Here is a 25,409-nt window from a genome sequence, read left to right on the forward strand (position 1 = left end):
CCCTGTTCCCCGGGGACTCAAGAGGGCCTGGCCCCGTCATCTCCACAGGGACCTCAGGCAGCAGATTTTGTCACTATGCCCACTTGATGGGAGAGCGAAACGGGCTCGTTGGAGTTGGTGTGACTTGTCCAAACTCCCACAGCGGCAGCAGGACCAGGATTTGAGCCCAAGTCCTGTCTCCAAGGCTGTGAAGAAAGGACCATGGGCTGACCTGAGTCAAAGACACTTGAGTCCCTGCTCTTGCCATCGACTGGCTTGGTGACCTGGGGCAAGTTATGTCACCTCTTGAGCCTCACTTTCTCAGTCTGTAGAATGGTCTCTCCAGGGGCAGCTGGGTGGCTCAGTTGGTTGAGCAACTGCCTTCGGCTCAGGTCATGATCCCAGCATCCTCAGATTCCTTGCTCGGCGGGGAGCCTGCTTCTCCCTCTGCCTCTGCCTACCACTCTGTCTGCCTGAGCTTGCTCTCTCTCTCTCTCTCTAACAAATAAATAAATAAAATCTTAAAAAAAAAAAAAAAAAAGAATGGTCTCTCCATCATTCTACCTAACTAGGTGTCTTCTGGAGCTAAGGTAAGGGGTGTGTCCAAGGCCCTCCCACAGAGCTTCCCTCCCCCCACCCCAGGTGCCTCCTCCTAGGAGCTCTGGGCCTCCCTGCCCTTATCACCCCTAGCCCCCTTCCTGGGAATGGGCTCAGGCCTGTCAGAGAGCCAGCCAGCTGTCAGCCCCACCCCAGCTGGCCAGTTAATGAGTGACCAGGGCACTGGAGTCCGGCCTATAAAGAGCTCCTCGCTGGGGAAGCAGATGGGAGTCGGGGGACAGGGGCAATGGGATACAGACGCAGTGAGATGAGTGGCAGGATGGTGTCAGGGCTCCTGCCCCGGGTGGCTGTGGTCTTCCTCCTGCTGCTGCAGGACACACACTCAGTCTCCATTCAGGTGAGTCCCTCTGGCCACTGTGCCCTTCGCCTGAAGGTCCCCAAGGGGAGGGGCTGGGATGGTGAGGGGACGCTAGGAAATTCATGGGATACGGGAAAGCAAGTGCCCAGGGCTCACCCCAACCCTTAATCACAACCCAGGGACCGAGACAGCAGGTGGGTGGGGGCAGCCGGAGCGCGGATGGCAATGACAGTGGTGATGACAGCAATAATAAACCACCGCTAGTCACCACTGCTCTCTCAGAAGGCACATCCTGGTCAGAGGTCAGAAGCTGGAACAAGATGTGGTCCCCACCCTTAAGGAGCCCCGCAGGAGAGGAGTCTCTCTGGTCGCCCATGTACGGGTGGGTGGGAGAGAGGCACCAGAAAAAGGTTCCCTGGCAGGTGACAGCTGACCTTGCAGGCTGAGCAGGAGGCAGCCGGGCACAGAGGATGTGGACCGCTCGGGGCAGAGGGCCCAGTATACACAAAGGCTCAGAGTGAAGTCAGCAGGGGGCCCAGGGCTCCTTCCAGGGCCTGCCCGTGGGGTGCCAGGATGCCAGGGACCAGCAAGGAGGGGGACGTCTGTGGCCCTGGGAGTCCGACACATTCTTGACTCCCGGTGGGACCTCCTTGTGAGGGCGCGGGGGAGGCAGCTTCCCCCTGCATCTCTGGCCTTGCAACTGGCCAGCTGGGGGTGTCACTGCACCATGTTTGTTCAGGGGAGATCACCCCGTTACTGAGTGTGGCCCAGGTGCCAGGCACTAGGAAGGTGCAAGCATCTGATGAGGCCCCAAGTACGGAGAGACAGGAAGCCAGTTGTGAAGAACCGGGATTTGAACTGGGGTTCTCCAAAGCCCATACCTTGAATCACTTGCTCCCCAGCCTCGCTGTGACCTCATACACAGTAATGGGGGGCCTATGGCATGGTGGGGTGTGACGAGCTCCCCACCTCCCCAGCAGTCCCTGTTCCCAGGACCCCCCCATGAGAACAGGGAAGGCTCTGCGGGGTCTGAGGAGCTCTGATGTCCTGGCCCAGGTTTTGATACCCTCTCACCTCCTGTCCGGCCTCCAGCACCAAGGCTTCCGGGTCCAGCTGGAATCAGTGAAGAAGCTGAGGGACCTGGAGGAGCAGAGGGGGCCTAACCCCACCAGAGTCTCCAGACTCCAGGCCCAGAGCCTCGTGCCTTCCGTGTGTCACCACCCGGCCCTGCCGCTGGACCTCCAGCCCGTCTGCACATCCAAGGAAGCTGCCAGCGTCCTCCAGGCCTTGAGTGAGTATCCTCACCCCTGCGGAGCTTCCTGCCAACCGCAACCCCCCTCCCCTCCTCCCCACCCCCACAGCTCCACCACTTCATGTTCTTTCTAGTAAGCACCCAGTGCCTGGGACAGGGAGAGTCAAAAAGCTCAGCCTCTGGCCTTCCCTGTCTGGGCACCGCAAGTCAGATATGCCAGGAACCCTTCGGTCCCCAGCACCCCGGACCGCTGATGGTCCTAGCGGACTTCACAGGTTCCCATCTCTGAACAGGGAAGGGAGGCCTGGGCCAGAGCCCTGTAAGCAAGGACCACAATAGGGGTGGGGGATGCTGGGGGGGCATTGGGGGAAGCACAGGGGACCGAGGGGAAATGGCTCACATCTGGGTCCCATAAGGGGTCTGACAGGCTTCCAAGAGGAGGTGACATCTAAGCCAAAATGTGAGGGAGCAGAGCTGGCCAGTGAGCGTGACACCCATGAAGTGTCAGGCCCGTGCCCAGCCCTGTGCCCGGCCCCCTCTCTTCCCAAGAGAGCCAACAGGGATATCCCCAGCCCCAAGGGTATAAGGGGCTGGCCCAGGCACTGGGAGGCAGGGGAGGCCTGGGACTCGGCCCCGGGCCACTTTCTGCTGTTGAAACTTGAGGCTCCAGACCCTTGAGAGAGATGCTGGTAACACGGTCAGGCCCTCTCCAGAGCCGGCCTTCTCTGGCTGCCCCGGCCCCCATGTCTCGTGGGCAGCTGATGACTGGTCTTTCCCCTGCCCAGAGAGCATTGCTAACGACGACTGCGAGCTGTGTGTGAACGTCGCCTGCACCGGCTGCCTCTGACGGGGCTGGCTGCCCTGAGCCCGCGTGCACTCTGCCTCCAGCCTGCTGCCTTCCCAGCCCACACCCCCGGTTCGAGGCCCCCACACGCATCACCATCGCCGGTCCGAGGCCTGAGCGGCTGGACGTGGCACAAGGCGGTTGGACACATGGTTGGAGGGGAGTCTGGCCCAAGGCAGCCTTGCTGCCTAATTAAAGATGCCCAACTACCTACACCCCGAGTCTGGAGTCCATGTGTCCATTCCTGGGAGCCCCCAGCAGAGCTGCTTGGGAAGCTGAGTGTGACAGCAGAAAGGCTGATCTCAGGACACAGGCAGGGGTTTCCCAGTTTCCAGTGCCTGAGGAGTTGGATCAGCAAGCCCTGTTTCACACAGGAGCGGGGAGGCCGGCGGGGCTGGGGCGTGGAATGAGTCCCCCAAAATCACAGAGCTTAGACGCTGCAGAGCGCCTGGACCGATCTGACCCCACAAGTCAAGCTCCAGGCCCAGCCCAGCTGCAGAGCCCAAACTGTGCTCCAGCCCAGGATGCAGGGGGAGTTGGGGGACAGAGAGTTTCCCCTGGAGGTAGGGCTGCACCGATTGGGGGGAGGGTACAGGGAAAAACCACATGGTGCCCCCTCCCCAGGCCAGGTGTCTGGACTGCCTCTGCCCTGGGGCTCCTGAGGAGATGGGCCTTGACCTTCACCCTTACCATCCTGAGCTCCCTTCCTTCTCAGGTTCGCTAGTACGGTTTGGCCAGCTCCAGAAGGGAGACCTTTCCTCCTTCCCTCCAACCTGGCGACCCTGAGGAATAATAATAATAATAATAACAACAACAACAACAACAACAACAACCAATGTCACAGTGCCTAGGTGGCCTGGTGGCTCAGTAGTTAACCATTCCCCTCTGGCTCAGGTCATGATCCCGAGGTCCTGGGATTGAGCCCCACCTGATCCTCAGGAAGCCTGCTTCTCCCTCTCCTTCTCCCTCTGCTTGTGTGTTCCTTCTCGCTATCTCTCCCTTTCTCAAATAAATAAAATTTTTAAAAAAATGAACAGTCTATGAGCATTTGCTGTACCCTAGACCCTACTCTAAACTCACGGAGTCCTGGAAACTGTCTAATGAAGCAGGTACTGTTCAATAACCACTCCGCTTTACAAGTAAAGAGACCCACATGCAGAGAGAGACCCGACTAGTCCAGGGTGACAGGCTCATCCAGGATGGCGGCTCAGTGAAGTGGCAGAACGGCAGGCTGGGCCAGACCCCGTGCTCTCAACCACCACATTAGTGGCTCCCCATGGCCCAGGGCCACACCGACGCTGCCTGTGTTCTCACAGCGGCCGCCAGCTCCCGAGCCTTTCCACAGGCTGGGCGCCTCCACAGACCCCGTTCTGTGCAGCCAGAGAGGAGAGCCAGACACAAAGTGGGCCGTGGTCTCTGAGCTCGTTCACCCAGAGCCAAGGCCATGGTGAACTCCCCCCAGACCAGCTGCCTCTCCCGATGGCCCAGTTCTGCTCATGAGCCCTGCAGTTTCCCACTCCACCAGGCCACAAAACCCAGAGCTCTAGTTCTTTCCTCTCCCTCACCCCATAGGCAAGGCTGGCTGGGCCCTTTGAAGTGCCTACTGTGCCAGAGGAACTGCTCTGATGGGGTCCCTTATCTTTCTATGGCTCCCTAGTACCCCCTCTCAAATCTAAACTGAGCCCAAGCACCGTCTGGCCTCGGCTCCCACTGCTCCCCTCAGCTATGCTGAGTCCCCACCTGCCTGGGGAGGTGGTGGTGAAGGGAACGGCCACTCACCGAGCTTCTACGATGTGCCAGGCTCAGGCTGAGCCACCCACACAGACAAGAATGGCAGCACCAGCACAGCACCCACTATGGGCTCAGCGGGGATATAAGAGCTTTTCCTGGGTCACCTCATGTAATCTTCACTCAACCTCACAAAGCAGGGATTCTTGTCATCCCTATTTTACAGATGAGGAGCCTGAGGGGAGAAGAGGCTGAGTCCTGGCCACAGTCACGTAGCTGCTAACAGCAGAGCCAGGATCCACCCCCCGAGTCCAGGTCCAGAGTAGGAGCATTAAATGACCCTGCCCCACCCTGCGTCTCCTCAAATCCCCCTGCAGCGCTGGGCGCTGGGGTCTGCTAGCATTCCCATTTTCGGATGAAGAAACCAAGTCTCAGAGAAGGCTTCACAACATGTAAGTGACACCCGCACGTTCAAACCCAGCCCTGTGTGCCTCCCAGGACCCACCCTGTCCCTACCAGACCCTTCCAGTGCCTAGGACCTTCCCCCATGCTGTGCCTGCACCTACTCCACCTTCTAGAATGCCCTCTGCCTTCCTACCTCCAGATTGGTTTTCAATGTCCATCCACCCAAGTGTATATTCCAAGCGCTAATGCGAATGCCTGCCTCCCCACCCCCTTCATAAAGCCTCTTCTGACCTGAAGATACCGCACCCTGCGAATTCCAATTCTGCAGCCCGGGGAATTCTGCCTGAATCACCCCATGTCCCTTCCCCTCCAACCAACTCCCCAGGAAATGCCCTAGTCATTCCTCTTTCCCCCTTCCCTCTAACTTTGCTAACAAGCGGCCCTCTCTGCCTCACCTTCTCACCCTTGTCTGAACCTGTCTCAGCCTGGCCCTGGTTCCCCATTTTCTGGTTTGTTTGTTTTTACCATTTATTGGTTCTCTGTTTGCACATGGCCTGAACTTTACCTGCATGACATACACATTTACAGTATTTCACCCACCTGGGAGGCAGGTACTATCACAGTCCCAGTTTTACAGGGTAGGACACTGAGGCACAGAGAGGGAAAACGACTTTCCTAGCATCACACAGTATGTGCAAGACCGGAGGCCGGCCTGTGTAGCTCTGGCTTTTCCCCCTGCCCTCCGTTGTGTCCTCCCACAGTCATCAGTGTGGTGGGTTTCACCTGCCCTGGGCGTCAGAGAGACCTTCCCAGGCACAGAAGCCACTCTAGCACAGCGGGCCAGAGCCCTGCAAGGGATACAGCTGATCAAAGTGCCCACAGGGCACCAGGGACAGAGTGGGAACACAAAACCCCTCCTGGGAGGGGCATCTGAGGAAAAGAGGCCACGGGAGCACAGCCTTGGGGCCTCAGGGAGGACTTTATCTGGCTAGGAGTGTGGGAAGAGGAGCCGAGCACAGATGAGGGGAGCAGAGAAGAAGGGGTGAGGGCTGGGCTTGAGGTGTGGTCCCCGCGGAGAAGGCTACACTGCTGTGGTCCGTGGGGCCCGAGGCCTGCGGGACCTTGAACACTCCAGAGCCTGGGGCCAGTCTCATCACCCCTCAAGCTGTGTGGGGGACATCCACGCCCGCAGACTCCTGCACTCACTCAGGGCCCAGCGTCTCCAGCGTCCCAGGAGATGAGGAAGAAAAGCACAAATTCCACCTGCACCATGGCTGGTCTGGGGGTTGAGGTCCCCTCAGTGCCTGTGTGTGGTGACAACGCCTGGGCGGGGGGCAGCTTCATCGTGGGGGAAGCGCACACTAAACCCCGAGCTTGCCGGGCAGGGTAGACACCCTTAGAAAGCTGGCTTCCAAGTCCACTGGCAAATGAAGGCAGGAAGGAAATGACACCAGGACGACTCTGGGAATGGGTTTATTAGCGGAGGGTTGCAGTGGATCTTGGGAAGCACCAGCAACTGGGATGGGTCAGGGGCTGGGCCTTCCCAGGCCTTCCCAGGCCACCCACTCTTCACTCTTCCCCTGGAGGCTGCTGCTGCTGCAGGAGTGGGAACATCCTGCGGGGGAGGGCCAGGGGGCCGCGAGCTGGCTGTCCTAGCACCCCGCACAGGCTGCGAAGGCACAGATCTCACACGAACTCGGGTCCTCCGCGATGGCCTCTGCGCAGGAGAGGTGAGGTGCCAAAGGGTCAGAGCCTCCAACTTCCCTTTTGCCCCTTTTTGAGTCCCCAGGAGAAGCCCAGGCCTGTCCCCGCCCACCCGCGGGTCTTTCCTCCCCAAACCGGTACCGCTCAAGCTATCCAGTCAGAGTGGGGATTCCGCCCAGGAGGAGCAATAGCGAAGGCCAGAGGGCCCGGGACCCAGAACCATTAACCAATCACCGGCCAGAGCGAGGATCTTTCAAAAGTAAGCTTCGCCAATTACAACTTAGAACGGGTTCAGCGGACTCACCAATCAGAGCACATCTCCCCCTCCGGGGCCACCAATCAGGGGCTTCCCGGGCTCCACCCACCGGAGAGGAAGCTACTCACCCAGCCTATGGAGGATCTCCCGGGCATTGGTCTCCTTGCAGACGGGTTTGAGTTCTTCTGGAAACTTCTGGTGGCTGCAGACTTGGGGAACCGCAGGCCCACCACTCTTCCTGGTGTGGGGCTCCTGGAGCTCCTGGAGGTCCTTGAGCTTCTTCACTGACTCCAAAGGAAAAGAGAACTTTCCATCCTGAGAGGGACATGCGCAGAGTGTGAGGTCAGCCTGCAGATCCCTCCAGGATGTCCGCAGGACTCCCAAGACCCAGGCCGGGGCTCTGGCTACAGACCAGACTGAGGTGGAAGGTCTAGAATGGAATCGAGCACCTTCATTTCCCAGCCACGTGCCTAGGGCCAGTTAAAAACTTCTCTGAGGCTGTTTTCCTCCTCTGAGAATGGGCCTAATAATCCCATTTTCGCAGGGCGCTGGTAGGAGGAACCTGACTCCGGGCAGGCACTCAGTAAACTGGTTCATCACCTCCCTTTCCCTAATGGTGATTTCTCTTCCCTCCGCAAGTTTGAAGGGGAAAAGGTAGGAGGCAGGGCTGAGACCCGCTCCTGAGAAAGAGCCACACCCCAGACGCACCCTCTGCTTCAGGCCCAAGGAGAGTGCGTCTCAGAGGACAGGCCCTGGGCACTGGGGGCAGAGAGCCACCTGGACCAAAGGATTTACCTGCACGGTGACTCCCTCTGCCAGGACAGCCCAGGTCGCAAGGAGGCACAGTGCAGAGAGAAGGAAGGTGTCCATGACAGCAGCTGCCAAGAGGGAGGAGTGGTTGGTTCTGGATGCCCGAGGGAAACAGTGGGACTTTTAACGAGGGCATGGTTACTGAGTAACTAGGGAGCCTTATCAGCATCTCATCGGCTTGCCTGTCAACTCAGGGCTAATCAGATAAGGCACCTGACAGCCCTGGCAGTAAGAGAAAGATCAGTCCCAGAGCAGCTCTGAAGAACTCTGACCCCTCCCTGGGCTCCCACTTTAAACCCTCCCCACTGCCCGCTACCTGCCAGGCTGGGTCCTGCATTCATTCACCTGGCACACATACTCCCTGACACCTGGTCTCCCCGCCAGGTGGGGTGATGAGGTGGGGCTGCAGACCCAGCCCAGCCCTGACGGAGGCAGGTGCAAACAGTGGTAATGCAGGTTGATTAGGGGAGTCGGCGTTGCGGGGTGGGTGGATGGAGCAGCCGTCCCATCCAGCACAGGGGTGGGGAGTTCAGGAACATTTCCCAAAGAAGGTTGTGTCAGCAGTGAGTTCTGGAGAGAGTAGAATTTTCTTAGAAAAGGGGCCAGAGGGGCGCCTGAGTGGCTCAGTGGGTTAAAGCCTCTGCCTTCGGCTCAGGTCATTATCCCAGGCTCTTGGGATCAAGCCCCGGACCTGGGCTCTTTGCTCAGCAGGGAACCTGCTCCTCTTTTCTCTCTGCTTGCTTCTCTGCCTACTTGTGATCTATGTCTGTCAAATAAATAATTAAAATCTTAAAAAAAAAAAAGAAAGAAAGAAAAGGGGCCACGGGTAGGCCATTTCTTGCAGAGGATGCTACCTGTGGAACAAGCGGGAGGTAAACAGGTCTGGAATATTCAGGGAAGGGTGAGTAGTTCAGCCTGGGGGGCGAGGGGGTTTACAAGGGAGCTTCAAAGGATAAGAGATGAGTTGTAGACCAAGGTAGGTACTAGGTTTGGCCACTGACTTTGAGGAAGGACTCAGCTCTGCTGTCCCATGGGCATGGGCTCAAGGTGCTACCTACCGCACGATTTTAATGTGTATGAACTTGAGCAAATTGTTTCTCCTCTCTGAGCCTCAGCACCCCTTGTGGATCAATGCCACTACTAACACCTACCTTGTAGACTTATCCTGAGGATTAGATGATGTAAAAATGCTTACTTAGCTCAGCACCTGGCACACAGAAATCACTTAGTGAAAGGTTCATCCCATTATTATTATTTTCATCAATAGCAGCTGGTCCCTCTTGACCCCTCTGGTGACCACCTGAGCCACAGCCTGTCCTCCTTCGGCACTGATGTGCCTGTCCTTCAACCTCAGAGTGTCCCAGAATCAACTCCTCCCTACACCCTTGCCTGTGCTCCCCTAACCTGTTCTGCTGTTTCTGCCTTCCAACTACCAAGCCCACCACGTGTTCCCTCCTCTTCTCCCCTTCTTCCCAAACTAGACCAACCTAATCTTCCCAACCTGACTTTTCTCAACCGGTTCACTTCCCCCAACCTTCCTGAACATGCTTCCCCGCCTTTGAACATGCTGTTTTATCTGTCTGGAAGGCCTTTCCATTCTCATCACTAGGTGAGCTCCTGCTCAGACTTGAAGGCCCAGACCAACTATCCCCCCACTGCATCCCCAGCTAAATAACCCCTCTTAGTTCCCACAGAACCAGCTGTATTCCCCTCCCGGGGATCTTGTTGGGTAGGATTACCTGGGTGCGTGTTTCTGCCCCTCTAGGCTTGGACCCTCCAGCTCAGTGCATGGTCCTTCCGTTCTGTTGTGAGCAAGGCCCCTAGGACACAGAAGAAGGAAAGCCCTGGGCACTCCATCTTTCTAATCTACAAACAAACCAGGCCAGAAGCCAGGACAGCTTTCAGGTAGGGAACAGAGGCCAGAATCCCTGGGTGGAGGGAGTCAGTACTGAAGAGGGAACTGGAGGAGCAGAGCCTGGGTTCCTGCCTAAGGGAGGAGGAAACACTTGCCCTACCTGCTCTCCAGGCCAGTCCTCACAGCTCCACTGGACTTCCCTCCCCTCTCCTGTGTGTGTGTGTGTGTGCACGCATGCACACACACACACACGTGCCCATGCACAAGCCCACACCGGGGTCTGTACGTCCAGTCCGGCTGCATGGTGGTCTCCATTTGCTGACCGCTGGGTGGGAGTGTGCATCCGAGAGGGGGGTTGGGGCAGGACAGGCTCTGGGGGGTGGTTATGGAGTCCAGGCTGAAGGGCAGAGTTTGCTGTGATGGGGATGGAGGTGAACATCCATCCAGGTACAAATCTGGAGTACAGCTGAGGCTGGTCCTAGGACCGAACTGGGGTGGGTGCAGTGGACCTGGGTTAGGGTGAAAGCTGGTTAGGGTCAGCCTGAGGTTCTGGATTAGGGTTGGGGCTAAGCTGGGGCAAGATGGAGGAGAAGTTAGTGGCAGGAGGTCAAATCAGGACTCGAAGTGGGGTTTGAGTTCCAGGCAGGGTTAGAATGGAGCTGAGGGCCGGATGGGATGTCAGAGTTGGGTCTGGAATTGGGGAGCCGCTGCGAATGGGTTGATGTTGGGATTGCAAATGATGTGGAGGCTGGTTAGGGTCAGGTTTAGGATCAAGGCTGGTCAGTGTGGGGGTCAAGCGAAATGAAATAGAGTTGAACATTAAGGATGGGGCTTGGGCAGGGCTGCTGTGGGCTGGAAGAGCCCTGTATCTGGCTGATTTTGGTCTTCAGTCTTTCCCCTTCCCAGCTACAGAGGGATGGGGGTGTCAAGAGGTGCTGTGGGTGACAGCCAGAGAAGAAGGCTTTAAATAGTGGGTAGGGGGCTTTGCTTCCTAAAGTCTCTTTCTCCCCTAGCCCGGGCCTACCTGGTGTGAGGCAGAACTGGAACAGGTTGGGGGTTGCGGTTCATGCTGTGGGAAAGAGGAAATGGCTCCTAGGCTTCAGATCTTTGGGCCCTGCCCTACTAACCACCTCTGACGTCTGCCCTGGGAAATGGGAACCAACTCCCCTTCCCTACCCTCACAGTTCCCAGCCCAGCCCCAGCCCAGGTGTGAGTGCAGGCCCCCTCCGTGTGCTCCTGTGTTGAAGAAGCTGGGGCCCTTCCAGAACCACAGGTCCCCACCTGAATCCTGGGGCATTGGTCCCCAGGACTCCCATAGTCCTCTTTATTTCTTATCGGCAGCAGGTGGGACTGGGGTTGCTGGGCTGCCCACATCCAAGGCCACCCTTCTGGCAAACTCTGACTCCTCTGTAGCCTTCCAAGCCATGCCACCTCTACGACCTGCCACCCCACCTGAAACCCCCCCATCGGCTGCCCTAGACCTTCAGAAGAAAGCCCAGACTCCTTGGTTTGGCATTCAAGGCCCTTTGTGGTCAGCCTCTGCTCACCCTTCTACAGGATCCCAAAAGTGCTCCTAGGAGTGAATTGGGAAGAAGGGCCCAGACCTGCTGAGGTGACAGAGCTCCAGCTTTGAGGTGAGGCAGCCCTGGGTCAGAGTCCCAGCTCCTTCAGGGAACAGCTGCATGGCCTTTCCCTGAATCTGTTTCCACATCTGAAAGATGGAGACAAGAGCTACTTTGTGAATTTCATATTGTCTAGAAAAGTTGCCTGATGCCCAGCTCCAGCAAGTCTGGCTTAAGACCATCTCCACCTCCTCTGGGTTCCACCCACCTTTAACATTTTTACTATTTACGTCAGAAATAACTATAGAAGCCCATTTTATCGATGGCTAAACTGAAGTTCAGAAGCCCAGAGAGGGTGAGAGGTCATGAATTTCCCAAGGGTGCGTAATACACAGGAGCCAGGTACAGTTGTATTGGTAGTGCACTGCACAGGGCACCCAGCCAACAGAGGATCAGTGTGGACACAAGCCATGTGGCTACCTAGGCCTAGGGGAAGGCACAACTTTTCACATTCATTGCCAGGTGCACTTGGCAGCAGCTAGAATCACAAAGCCCCAAATCCCCCAGGGCACCACCACCCTTTCCTTTTAAATGAAGCCCTCTCATGTTGCAACCCCAATGCCGGCAGCCTTGCCATCACCCATGGCCTTCCTGACACCTCAGGGGGCGTGCATCCCATACGTCCACATTCCCTCCTTAGAGTGGACCTGCATGAGGTGTGGGCCTGTCTTGAAGGATGCCCAATCTTTTGAGCCTTGCTGGGTTGGGCTGGAGGGTGCCCTCCCCTCCCCCAGGCCCTGGGAGGCAGGCTCTTTCCTCCAGGCTCCAGGGGGGCGTTGGCTTTTCAGGTCACATCCCTGTGGCCTGGCCAGAATGAGGCCAGGGTGGCACCCCATTCACCGGCAGCTGCCTCCTGTCCCCCCAAGCCCTCAGTCTACTCTGGGTGTTGGCCACAGAAACACCCCATCTCCCTGAAGACTGTCAGGAAGGAAAGAGGCACAGCTGGAGCTCTGGCCACATTCCCCAGAGGCTCCAGGCTAGAGGGAGGACAGGACCTGTGGGAAGCAGACTGAGAGCCATGAGAGAAGTTCCCGTGGGGCCAGGTATGAGAATGCTTGCCAGCCGAGGTGGCGTTTGAACCGAGCCTTAATCAATGGGCAGATTTGGACCCACAGAGATGGGGGCTGTGGGGCAAAGGGAGGACAGCGGGAAGCACGGTGGGGAAGGGAGTTGGGGGAGGGGGTGCTGAAGCAGAAAATGTGTCAAGAGGTGCTGTGGGTGACAGCCAGAGAAGAAGGCTTTAAATAGCAGGCTGAGACATTTGCCCTTCACCTTGAGACCGTGGGAAGCCTATCAGAGCAGGGTAAGACCACGGGAAGCGCATCAATTTCAAAAGACTGTCGCGGCACTAAGGGTGGGAGCGGGCTGCCTAGGTATGGTGCTGTACCAGTCCTGCGAAGGGATGCGTTCCACTCCTGCCAGTGCTCCGGGAGGGTGAGGACATGTGCCGGAGGCGCAGTCGGTCCGGGCAGTGCAGCGAGAGACTGCATGTGGGAGAGGAAGGAGGCAGACCTGGCAGAGTGGTCTTGGGGACTGTGGTGTGCCAGGGCCCGCGCTGGCTGCCTCCCACTTGACTTCTCCTCAACACTTTGAGGTAAGACATTCCATCTCCATTTTACAAATAAGGAAACAGAGGCTCAGAAAGGACATCTTGCCCAGATGGAATTCTAGCTTCTTCTGATTGCAGAATCCGTGTTCTTTCCATTGACTCCTGTATGTTTGTGGCCTTTGGGGCCTACAGGGAACATGCTCAGCCACAGGCCTGCAGCTCGGGAGGAACCAGGTTCCGGCCTGGCCTGGTAGCTCTGGGTGGGGTAGGGGCAGGTAGAGCTAGATTGGAAATCCAGCTCACATCAGTAGGGAGGAGCCGCCACAAGGGCAAGGTATAGATGAGGGAAGGGGAAGAATTCACCAGCATTGCACCCACAGACCCCAAACCTGACAGTGCCTGGGAACCCAGCTCTCTCCCAGGCAAGTGTCCCCTGGGGCCTGGGTCCCTGGGGGGACTCTAGTGGCTAAGAAGGCTCAGGAGGGAGGCAGAATTTGAGCAAGGAGTTATCTCCCCGCCCGCAGCATGCTTTCTCTGTCTGCCCTTGCCAAGCACGCAGATACACAGAGCCCACAGTCACACAAGCACACACGCAAGGAGGGACTTGCTCCTGAGTAGTCTCACACACACGTAAGGCCCCGTGGGCACCATCTGTCACATGGCCATCTGGTCACCTTAGTCACCCAGGTATGGGACTTACAAGGAGCCCAGAGTCACACAGTGTGTGTGCTTTCACTCACACGGAACCAGAGGACTGTTCCCAGGGCAGCCTCTGCCTGTGAACGTCATCAAGCCTGGGAAGGGTGGGAAATGTCCTCAGATGTCTTTATTGCCATTGTCCAGGACAGGAAGTTGCCTCTCTGATCTTTTGGGGCCTGCGTTGAGAGAGGAGCATCTTCACCCTCCATGACGTCAGCTTGGATCCCATGCTGGGGTAGGGTGGAGCGGGATGGGTGTGGTGACTAGCCTTGAGAGAGGTCAAGGGCACCCGCGGAGTTTTGTGAAGAGGCAGCATACCTCAGTGAGAAGAATAGACTGGAAGGAGGAGGAGCTGGCTTCCTGTTCTCTCACCGGCCTGTCTCACTGGGCTGTGACCTTGGGCAGATGACTTCATGTCTCTCAACAGCACCATCCTGTCGTAAAAGGGAGACAGACTCGGCCTCCAAAGCCGCAAGGTTGTTAACTCAGATAATGGCTCAAATACAGGGTATGGGGCCTGGCAAATGGCGGCGATACCCACAATGTTTGTGCCGGCCGCAGGACAGCATGAGTGTGTGGGGTCACCAAAGCCAGCTTAGGCTGAGGCAGGGCTGGGAGGGCAAGGTATGTGGTTGGCCAGGCCACAGCCCTCTCTGCACCAGCCAAAACAATGCCAGCCTCCAGCATCGGGCAGCTCCCAGAAAGGCAGAGCCTCAGGACACTCTGAGTTTGGGGTTGGAGGTGGGGTGACCTCTTCCACTCTGCCCTGAGGGCCTGGAGGAGGGCAGCAGGCTCAGAGACAGCTCGGCAGCTCAGCTCAGCTCTGCAGTGGGCCCCACCAGTATGTTTGGTGATGAGAACTATAGGGGCTCCTTGGCTCCCTCTAGCAACCTCTGATGTGGGAAAAGATTCTGGGGGCTTGCCACTGGGCTCCCTACCTGTCTTTGGGGGGCCCCGGCCATGGTGGTTGTGGAGAAAGGAAGCAGGGCCCCCGGTGGGAAAGGCGACCTTCAGAAACGGGAAAGGCACACAGCTGGCAGCCTTGCGCCCTCTGGTGGCCTCTGTGCTCACTGCAGCCTCACTGCTTTGTTCTAAAGCTCTCTTGCTCTGCCCCACAGCGGCGGGCACAGCGGGGAAGCACAGCACAGCCCGGAATTGACAACACATTGTGGTGAAGAGGGTGGCTGGGAGCCCCAGGTATGAAATCCCAGCTCTGTCACTGCTGCTGCTACTACTACTACTGCTATTATTATTATTACCACCATCATTTCTACTACTTACCAGCTGGATGACTCTGGCCAAAGGGACTTACTCACTTTACGGCTCAGATTTGTTTACAACGTGAGGGTGAGAATACTAGCTACTACACAGCTGTTTCAGAGAGTAGATACCATCTCCACGGGGCTTGGGAGAAATGATATTAACTAACAAGTAGAGGTAGCTGTCCTATTCTGTACTACTGGGTCAGTATTACTTAGGGGCCACTGCTTGTGAGTGGGAGGCTGGAGAAGGCCCTGACTCGGGGCTGCATTCTGGCTCTGCCACAGCCGCCCACCAGGTCTGCGCTGCGCTCTGCACGTGCTGACCAGTTACATGACATACACGGAAGGAAACCCAAAGGGAGGTAAGTTCAAAATCGCTCTAGAAAATGCCCTCGGCAGTTTGGAGATGAAGATGCCAAGTCTGAATAAGGCCAACATGGCCAGTTTTTCTAATTCTTGGTTAGAGTCTGCCTTTGAGGTGGCTGACTTGCATCCAAAGGCCCGGTCACACGGAACCCACTGGCGTCACTCTCGGTGCGGACGCAGGTGCTCACGCAGGCAGGACAGGGAAGCAGCTACCGGTTACAGCGTCAGGTTCAGCTGCCACCTCACATCCACAGAGGGCCCCACACGCATTGCAGGTGGATAGCATTTTCTAGAGACTGTTCCCAGTCTCTCTTGTTGGCCAGGTGTGCACAACTGCCTTGGAGAGCTTCAAATGAATGCTCGCAGGAGGCAGCGGTGCTGCCCGCCTCTCTTCTGTAAAATGGGGCAGTAACAGTACCGTGTCAGATTCCCGCATAGGTCAAGTAAGGCCACGTGTGTAGGAATTTTAAATTCCTGCCAAGTAGGTGACACTCCCCAGTCCTCCCTTTCCCGAATTTTCCTCTGGATACGTGACTTTGAGCAAGCCACTTCCCTCTCTGGGTCTGTGTTCTCAACAGTAAAATGCAGGGACTGTCTTAGAGGATTTCAAAGGCTGCTTCTAGCTTGAGGCCTTCAAGATACATATGACTCTAGGGGGTTTAGATGCAGTCAAGCCTTACGTGAATGCTAACTATGCTTACGTGGCTTCATCCAGCTGGTAAGGACACATCTATAAATAGCAGCCCTTTGCACACTGGAACATGTCAAAGCCTTGAGAATTAAACATGCATCTTAATGATCTTGTTTACTTTTTTCATTTGATTAGCCCAAAGTTGCACTTCAGCTGTGCCTGAATCAGCACAAAGTGACTGGATTTAACCGAGCCCCTACTACAGCAGCCTTTCGGAGACACTGCTAAATGACCACGATTTACCTATAATGGGAGGCAAACAGAGCCCCTCCCTCCCAGAGACACACAGACACTGGTGGGTAGACATTACCTCTGGCTTTGGGAAAATTCCCTTTTGGAAGGCAGTGAGGTAAAAAGAAATGAGCCTTGGCCCAGCTCCACGGAGAGTCTGCTTCTCCCTCTGACCTTCCCCCCTCTCATGCTCTCACTGTCCCTCTCTCAAATAAATAAATTAAAATGAAAGAAAAGAAAAGAGCCTTGGAGTCAGACTGAATTATCCCAAGTCCTCTATTGGCTATGAGAACTTAAGCAAGTTAAACTTTCTGAGCCTCAGTTTCCCCAGTGGTAAAATTGCAATAAATAACTTTTCCTGGCAATGATAATATGGGTTCAGTTAGAAGCAGGAAGAGGCCCTGAGCAGGATTATGGGATTGGAAGGAAGCCCTCCCATTCTTGAATTAGGCAGACTGCAGCTTCACGTTCTAACTTCAGCAGTATTGTTGGTCTGTTCAGTGCTTAGCCTCTGAACCTGTATCCCTATCAGTCAAGTTGGAACCCCACCACTTATCACAGGATTGCTGTGCTTGGGTCTTTACCAGCAAAACCATCATTTCCGCTGTGATCCCCACCCCTATGCTAATCTAGCTTCCGTGCCTGGCTCAGAGCAGTGGTGTAAATGGAAAAACCTCCTGTCTGTCCAGGACCCTTTCAGCACTCAACTTAAGTAGCACATGCCAGGCTGAGGCCCTCCTGCGACCACTACCTCAGCCTTCAGCATAACCCGACTCCTCACCACCAGAGCCTTGCCTTGCCAGGGTACACCTTCAGAGTGGCTCCCCTGGGCTGTCTGCCTGAGCTGGTGTCTGTTGGCTGTCCTGGGTAAGTCTGCACTCACTAAAGGGGCAGGAGTTGTGGCTAGGAAAGCTGATGTGGAGGCAAGAATGGGGTCAAGGATACGGGTAGGGCAGGGGAATTTCTTGAAACTAACAGAGGCTGGTGTAAAAGAACATGGCACTGGAATCAAACAACCTGTTTCAAACTCAGTTCTGTCACTACCAATAAAGGATCTGGGTAAGCCACTGTACCTCTGAGTTGTAACCACACTGTAAAATGAGGATAACAGTATCTACTTGGCACAGCACCTGGCACATGCTGAGTATTTCTTCATGTTCCAGGTACTATTTTAAATGTTTAAATGCATTAATTAATTTACTCCCACTACCACTCTAGGAAATAGGTATTTTCCTCATTTTGAAGGCAATGAAAAGTTCACAGAGCTAGTGGGATACTCCTAAAGGCAACACCACACAGGACACAATCTCCAAGACCATAAGGACTGTCTGCAAGTTTCTACATGGGGTCTGGCTCCAATCTTGTTCCCTCAATTGTAGCAAATGACAAAGACCAACTGGTGTTGTAGATAGAGTTAACATAATATATTTATTTTAAGTGCCATTCATGCATATCAGTTCTGGCAGCAACAATCCTAATGACACTTGGGGTATTTCTTTATTACAGCACTAAACAGTTACAAAGAATGGGTGCCGTTCATCATAGAGGCAAAATATGAAATCGTGCAATAGCAAAACTGTAGAAACATTAAAACACTGACTGTCCAACAGCAGTACAGAGAGCAGATTGTGTTTGCACAAAAAGCCAATGCATTTTCATCACATATATACAATATAGATATGTACACATCACCCTCTGAATGAACAATATCAAAATACTCTATTCCATTTGAAATAATCCCCGGATTGATTCCCTCCCACTTCAAAGGACATCTGAGAGACATGTATTTACAAGAACACACATGAATACATTTACATTTCAAAAACTGCCACAAATGCCAGTCGGATTATTTTCCTGGACAGAGTACCCCCATTTGATTATATGCATTTATTATTCTTTTCCCCAAAAGTCTTCAGTCAATTTAGACCCAAAACAGAACTCGCTCTGCATTAACAACTACCAACTGAAAGAGCCACTAGAGGGGATGCTCTGCACCCCACCAGATGGCTCGGGCTAGCTGGAGCCCATTAGAAGGCCTGTCTTAGGCTCCTGGGCTCCCAGAATCAAAAGAGTGCAATGGATCTCAGTGGAGGCTCTGCCTCCAGGGCCACTTGTGGTAAATTTAAATTCTCATAGAAATATTGATCACTGCAAATCAGTAAATGATTGCCAAATAGGAATTTAGCTTCACAAAATTTGTAAAATCTTCATCAGTGGTTTCTACTCAAATCATTCAAGGTAAGACTGCATTCCAATACCCAAATTGTTTAAAGTGCACATTGCTACCCAAGCAATTTAAAGTTTCAAAACAGCTATTTTGGTATCCAGAAAACAGTGACTTGAGCAGACTATTGAAATTCCCCCCCCCCCCGCCCCATTTTTTCAAGTTTTTGCTCTGCAGGCTACTATCTCATCTTGCCTCTGATCTGTTTAAGGGGCCTGCTGCTATCTCATCTTGCCTCTGATCTGTTTAAGGGGCCTGTTGGCCTTGCCAGAATCCTCCTGATTTTCACTGATCCAAGGGGCTGGAACTGACCTTCTTTTCTCATTCCAAGCAGGGTCCAAACAAAAGAACATAAAGCCCTTCCTTTCTCCCCAACCTCACCAGCCTTTACTATGACTGGCTTCCCAGTGATTCATTAAAGGCAATACTCCATTAAAAAAAAAAAAAAAAAAAAAACCCACCAAAAACAACAACAACAACAACAAAAAACCAAACACCCCACACGTGCTGACAAACACTCTCACATTCACACATACAGAAACAAAGATGTCTATCTGTTTAGTTCAAGTAGAGAACACTCAACCACATTATCACTACGGCTAATTAAAGTGACTTAAAGCATGGCTGACAGAGACGAGAGATGCTAAAAAAACAACCAGTGAACAGTTATTATTCCTTGATTTGATGGAACATATCATTCCCCCATTATAAATGAAAGAAATTCTGCCTTTTTTATGGTCTAAAGAACCAATTTAAAATCTATTCATTTAAAAAAAATCTCATTTCTGTTACTTTTATTATAAAACTAAGACAATCCATGCAAAGTAACTATGATACAATATGAAACAAAACAAGAAACAACTAATAAAAACCCCAAGGAGGCACGCTGTATTTCAAAGTGACCAAACGTCATGTGTACACAGACACACAGGACAAGAGAAACAGCGGACGACTTAAGGATATCTGCACTGAAGACTGAGGCAAATAAAATCTGTGTGTGGCTCTATCCTCCTTTCAGTGCTTCCGAAATGGAAACAGAATGAGTGTCCTGCTGTTCTATTGCCCAAATGAACTCTGATTCGAATTCCAGAAAAATCCTATTTTGCTAATACATCTCAATCGGCAGGAATGCTAAGATAGAGAAATATACTCACATGGTAAAAGGAGCGAGGATAAAGAGAACGACACAATCTCTCTGATTGTCTTGTCTGTAAACTCTTAAGTAAAACAATTCTGTGCTTTCAGACACCATACTTCTCCTTAATGAACCATATAGGAGCTAAGCATTCACAGAAGGTAGCAATAAATATTAAAATAACACTTTTGAATAATAAATACATGAGTGAATATGGAGGCAATGATTTTGTTAAAGAGCCAAGCAATGCCCAGCTGCTAACGGATCAAATACATTTCAGAACTGTTAATGCAGACTTAGGAAAACAGACATTGACAAGGTACAACATAAACTCTGTAATCCCCCAAACATCAAAACAAATTTGGTCAGTCTTCATGCCCCTCTGGATTGTTTGGAGAGTATCAAACTCTGGGTTCTCTGACTTATTGAGTAGAACTCAATACCCACATTTCTGAAAAAGATTAAATAAGGGGAACTGGGCTTTGAAAAAATCTATTTCCTTTCAGTTGCCTACATCAGTTAAACGCATCCTGCAGAAAATAGCCTAACAAGGAATAAAAACTCACAGTAACTTTCTTTTCAAGACGTAGTAATCCAATTAGAAAAACTGAAGCCTTTCAGTAATTTTTGTACATATATTTACACATATGTATCTATAAACTGCTTGCAGCAAAACAGGCTCTGTCTGAAAAATCAGTCTGGCACTTGTGGTCAACATCAAACTGACACAAATATGCAAAAGCCGTTCAAATCACACAACAGTTAGGAGCTACGTAGGGCAGCTGGCAGGGAGACAAACATGTAGTACTTGTTTGGGTCAGATAAAAGCAGTAAGTTATCCAGCTAAAATCTTTTTGATTGTCTTCAAAAGAAATTTTGATAACATCGGTAAAGTGATTAGCAACTTTGTTTTCTCAACTGGATTCTCTTAAATCTTTCCCCTTCACTGCACAGAAAGGTGATGCTGGGGTCTGGTGCCTTGCAGAAACAAGCTCTACACAATTGAATCCCAATCAAAGTCATCCTGGATGTCGTCCGGAGGCAGAGAGCGCCGCATCTGGAAGGCTTGGGAAGGCATCATGTGCTGCTGGTTCATGGCTCCGTGATGGCCTGGAAGGAGGCAATGTCAGCAGTGACTTGGGTAATGAAGAAAGGAATAAATGAATGCCTACTTAGCACTTCCTTTGTGCCAGGCCCTCGGTGCATATATCCTCCTAATCCACCCAGAAGCCTTCACCGATGTAGCTCTTATGACCCTAATTTTATGAACGACAGGGCAGAGGTTAAAGAGAATGGAGCAAGTTACCCAAGGTCATACAATTAGTAAGGGGAAGAGATTTGAATTCAGTTCCCTTGATTCCAAAACCTATGCCCGTTTTGATTCCACCAGGAAGTAGCAAGAAGGGCATAGAAAGAATACTAGGGTGCCCAAAGGCTGATGCAGCCCTTTCTCTTAGTCTGTCCTGCATCAATGCATGTTTCAGTAACAAGAACTAGCTCCCAGGAGAATGGTAAAGGGAGAATGACATAGTGCACCAGTGACATCACACTGGGTCATCCTGAACTCTCACTAGCAAGTTAACTTTCGGGCCGCCAAGTAATAGTGGGTGAACACAGAGAACATCAACACAGCTGAGTGCAGGGAAGCCACGGCAGATCAGAGTGGAGAACAGGATGCCCGCCCTCTCCACACTCTCCTTAGGTTACTGTGGTCATGTGCAGCTCGTGCTCCCCAATTTTGATGCACTATGCCCTTGTTTCCACAGCTTTGACAAACCCCCTTCCAAACCAGACTTTTTTCTCAAGTAATAACCTCTAGCTATTTGCAGAATTCATTCTTCTATTAGGAATTAAACATATCCTTTTAATGTGGAATTTTTACAGTTTTGTTTGATTTGCTTGATTCAATTACAAAGTTTCAAGCAATCGGCTGCTAATCTCATTTTTCTTATAAACCCTGTAATTTTTAATGCATCATTTTATAAAATGCTAAGATTTTCAATATATTGCAGTATAGCAGAAATGCCTTTATTTATTTTTTAACTTATAAATTCCTTACTATGCACCAGGTGCTAAATTTAAGTGACTTACATCTAATCCTCATTTAATTCTCTTAACAACCCCAGGAGTTAGGCAATGTTCTAAGTTCCCTTTAACAGACAAGGAGGCCTCATGAGCCAGGAGGATTAAGGTAGCTATCAAGTGGCAAAGCACCAGAAGGCAAACCCTGAGAATCTGGTCCCAGAGTCTGAACTACCAGATCCTGCCACCTACAAGTTCCTGGTGAGTGATAAGGACAGATAATACTTATTCCTCCTTGGCCATCAAAGAACAGGTTACTTGGCCACAAGTCTTCCTCCATACTACCTGGCACACACTTCTTTGGAGGTTTTCAATTCACATCTGCACATGACCTTTCTGTTCCCCGAGCAGCCCAAGTGGAGGGCAGCATGGTACATAAGAAAAATCAGCAACAAACTCTAAATCCAGATATTAAGACTTGAGTCTTGGTTTGGTTACAGCAAACTGGCAGCTCTGGGCAAGATATCTCTACTCCTGAGCTGGCACTTCCTCATCTAGATCATCCTTAAGCTACCTTCTACCTCTAACCATGTGCCTGCCTTTGCTGCCCTGAAAATGTAATTTCTCCTTCATTCAGGAACCCAGGGGGAACAGTTTATGAACTAGCAGCAACTCCTGCAACTTATAAATTCCTTACTATGCACCTGCAACTCTGTAAGAGACTTCATCAGAAACGAGAGCTGGGGGGACACCAGAACGAATGGAGCAGAATATACGAAGCTAACCAAAGCTGGTTCTTAAGCCTACTCAAGTTGCGTCAGAGTCAAAAAGCCACAAAGATCCCTAAGACCCCAGGACAAGCTCTAATGCCCCTGGACCTCTTTAGAGAGGCAGGACAATAATGAGAATCACAACATCAGAGAGACTCAGGTCATATGGTCCAAACACCAAATGACACTTGAACCCCTTCACCCAACACTGAAGCCAAGTAACTGTAAGATTGTCACCCCATCCTCCCTTACCCAGGAGTTCACTCCCTCCAGAACAGACTCTCTCACAATGGGACAGCTGAAGTCTTTTTAATATTACTCTCTGAGTACCAACTGTAATACAACACACCCCAAATTACCTGTAATTGTCGTTCCTGGAGTGCTGAGTGCCTGTGGGATGTGAGGGTAACCAGGGGGCGGCATCACTGAAGGAGGGAGATTTTGCCTGGAGTCTATGTACAAATTTCCTAATCAGATTGAAAAGCAGAATGAAGGAAACATACTTACATAAATAAAACAAGTCAAACATTAAAACCTTAATAAAATTATCACCTAGAACTAAATTAAGCAGGTAAGGCAAGAAAAGAGAAAAATTACTCCTTTTAGATGCTAATACCAAAGGTGGTACCAGGCTGAGTGTGAGTACATTGATGCTAATTCTGGCACTGCCTCTTTCTGTCTGGAAGCCTCCAGGCAAGTCATCTTTACTGTTGCTGTTACACACCTCACAATAGTTCAAAAGCATTTTCTTAACTGTTCTACCATCTGAGCCTCCCACTAAGTCCAAAATGAGGGCAAGATGGGGATTATCCCCATTTTATGGATGAGGCAACTGAGGGTCAGAAAGACTAAGCTGATGTGCCCAAAGGCACATCAGTTTGACAGGGTTAGCACTAGCATTCAGTTCTGCTAGATCATAGGCTCTTTCTACTAACCACTCTACCTCTCTCCCTGATTTTCTCACTTTCAAAGTAGACTTATCTATGTGTACCCTAGCTGATTAACAAAATGAACGGAGGCACAAAGTGACAGGAAAGATTTGCACAAATTTGAAAGAGCTATACCAAGTAAAGGTGATGAAAAAAGTATTATTTAGAAGTGAGAAGGTGGCAAGGTGCCTGGGTGGCTCAGTGGGTTAAGCCTCTGCCTTCAGCTCAAGTCATGGTCTCAGGATCCTGGATTGAGCTCCACATCAGGCTCTCTGCTCGGTGTGAAGCCTGCTTCTCCCTCTCTCTCTGCCTGCCTCTCTGCCTACTTGTGATCTCTGTCAAATAAATAAATAAAATCTTAAAAAAAAAAAAAGTGAGAAGGTGGGAAACAACTCATTTGAATGGCATTTCTGAAGATTCTTAAATTAATATATTTTTGTCGGCAGGCGCTATTAAACAGAACAGCTCTAAAATGTCAATTACACTGCATCCTAATGCAAAGTAGAAAGAAAAGGGAGCAAACATCACATGCCTACCCTCACAACTGCTTCTGGGGAAGAAGAAGCAGAACACTGGCTCACACTGTATGGAACATCTGGAATACTGGAAAAGGCTATTTCTCCCTTAGGAATCCCTTGTATCACACAAATTACAACTGCATCTAACAATACTGTAATCAAACTAGTAAACAGCAACCATTTTCCCAGAGGCAACTAAAAAGAGACTCAAGGTAGGAAAACACTATTTGGCTACTCACAAGTTTTTACCTGTCACCGGAATGTCGACTGTCCACGCTTAAAACAGCCTCTGAGATAGCCTAATTCAGGCCTACCTCTGTTCATGCAGATGAGGACATAAAACTAGAGAGAAAATGAGACAGAACCCAGCACTTCTGACTTCCAGCCATTGCCTCCCAAGACAACATGCCTTTTAATAGTGAAGTTTACAGTCAGAACTAAGCTCTCCGACCAATTTACCATACTGAAGATTTAGGAAGAAAAGAGAGAAGAGTTACACTAACCTGTAGCTCTGGGACATTCTTAGAGGAAAAAACCCACCCCCAAGTGCTGATTAGCTTTCACATGAGTGGCCAGCACACCTAAAACTGCAACAGGCTGGAGAGGCCATGCCACTCTCAGTAACACGCTCACTGGTTTATCAGTGACTTCTCAGCCTGTGTTAGAAAATCTTAATTCTCTTTCTACTCATCTGTAAGAGCTCAAATCACAATCAAAAGACAACTGATTTTTATGGAAATTCTGTGTATGTATTGTTTTTGGCTCAGTAATTTTTAACTTAAAAGGGGAGTGAGGTAACAACTAGAGAAGAATTACAGGAATAAACAAGGATCATAGGAATAAACATGTCACCCACATTAAACAGATGAACTTTCTGAAATTCTGCCACATTCCTAACACTTTTATTTTCATAAAGAAATTCTCATTACTCCTCTTTTTTTCCTCATGTTCTCATTCTATTCTAAATAATGAGTCAACCTGGACTTGTTAAACAAAAAATTAACTTCCAATGTACTTTTCAATGACTTCTGAGATCCTACAACATTTAGAACATAGGAGAATTTAAAAATCTAATCACATATTATTGGAAGTAGACTCTTGTTGAATGACCATTCATTCATTCAAGAAGTTATTTATGTTATAGGCTTGCTCTAGGCACTGGGTATACAGAAATGAAAAAAATAAACTTCCTGTCTTTTTTTTTTTTTAAAGTAAGCTCCACACTCAACCTGGGGTTTGAACCCATTGACCCCAAGATCAAGAGTCGCATGCTCTACCAATGAAGCCAATCTGGCACCCCAACAAACTCCCTCTTTTTGAAGCATATTCTCAAGCTGAGGGCAGCAAACAAAGTAACTAAATATGTTATGCACACTACAGAAAAAAATAAAGCAGGGAGAGGGGACAAGAAGTGTTGGACATAAGTGCCATTTAAACAGAATGGTCAGGGAAGGCATTACTTGAGGAGGTATTTATGGAGAAAAAAAAAATGAACAAGATTAAGGACATGAGTGAGCCATATATCTATCTGGGAGAAGACCACTCCACACAAAGGAAAAAACAGCTACAAAAAAGGCTCTGAGGTAGGTGGTGTGTGCCTGGTATGTTCAAAGAATACTAAGGAGGCCACCAGTATGGGAGT

General features: G+C 51.3%; 3 protein-coding genes across 8 annotated transcripts in view; 1 reads left to right on the top strand and 2 right to left on the bottom strand.

The window, feature by feature from the left end:
• The first annotated feature begins 814 nt into the window (after positions 1-814).
• GUCA2B (guanylate cyclase activator 2B) lies at positions 815-3,206 on the top strand. Of its 2 annotated transcripts, none has more exons than XM_045064324.1 (3): positions 815-934; positions 1,952-2,186; positions 2,933-3,206. In XM_045064324.1, the coding sequence occupies exons 1-3, from the start codon at positions 824-826 to the stop codon at positions 2,992-2,994; spliced, it is 408 nt and encodes a 135-aa protein (XP_044920259.1). In that variant the 5' UTR covers positions 815-823; the 3' UTR covers positions 2,995-3,206. The 2 variants fall into 2 exon arrangements, with proteins under 2 accessions (XP_044920259.1, XP_004741601.2); XM_004741544.3 differs by having other exon boundaries at positions 1,988-2,186.
• A 3,375-nt stretch (positions 3,207-6,581) lies between these two features.
• On the bottom strand, positions 6,582-8,258 carry GUCA2A (guanylate cyclase activator 2A). The gene is made up of 4 exons (XM_004740638.3): positions 8,240-8,258; positions 7,880-7,962; positions 7,213-7,399; positions 6,582-6,841 (listed from the first exon to the last, which is right to left on the bottom strand). The coding sequence occupies exons 2-4, from the start codon at positions 7,952-7,954 to the stop codon at positions 6,777-6,779; spliced, it is 327 nt and encodes a 108-aa protein (XP_004740695.1). The 5' UTR covers positions 7,955-7,962; positions 8,240-8,258; the 3' UTR covers positions 6,582-6,776.
• Positions 8,259-17,578: 9,320 nt separating this feature from the next.
• Positions 17,579-25,409, bottom strand: part of FOXJ3 (forkhead box J3) — a 154,898-nt gene continuing 147,067 nt past the window's right edge. For all 5 annotated transcript variants that reach the window (XM_045064328.1, XM_045064325.1, XM_045064326.1 and 2 more), the window contains 2 exons: positions 22,680-22,787; positions 17,579-20,638 (listed from right to left, as the gene is read on the bottom strand). In XM_045064328.1, coding sequence (XP_044920263.1) covers positions 20,523-20,638; positions 22,680-22,787 — 224 coding nt within the window. In that variant the 3' untranslated portion in view covers positions 17,579-20,522. The remainder of the gene's footprint in view (positions 20,639-22,679; positions 22,788-25,409) is intronic.

Source organism: Mustela putorius, unplaced genomic scaffold (assembly GCF_011764305.1).
Source record: "Mustela putorius furo isolate JIRA1106 unplaced genomic scaffold, ASM1176430v1.1 tig00003853_pilon_pilon_pilon, whole genome shotgun sequence".
Lineage (NCBI taxonomy): Eukaryota > Metazoa > Chordata > Mammalia > Carnivora > Mustelidae > Mustela > Mustela putorius.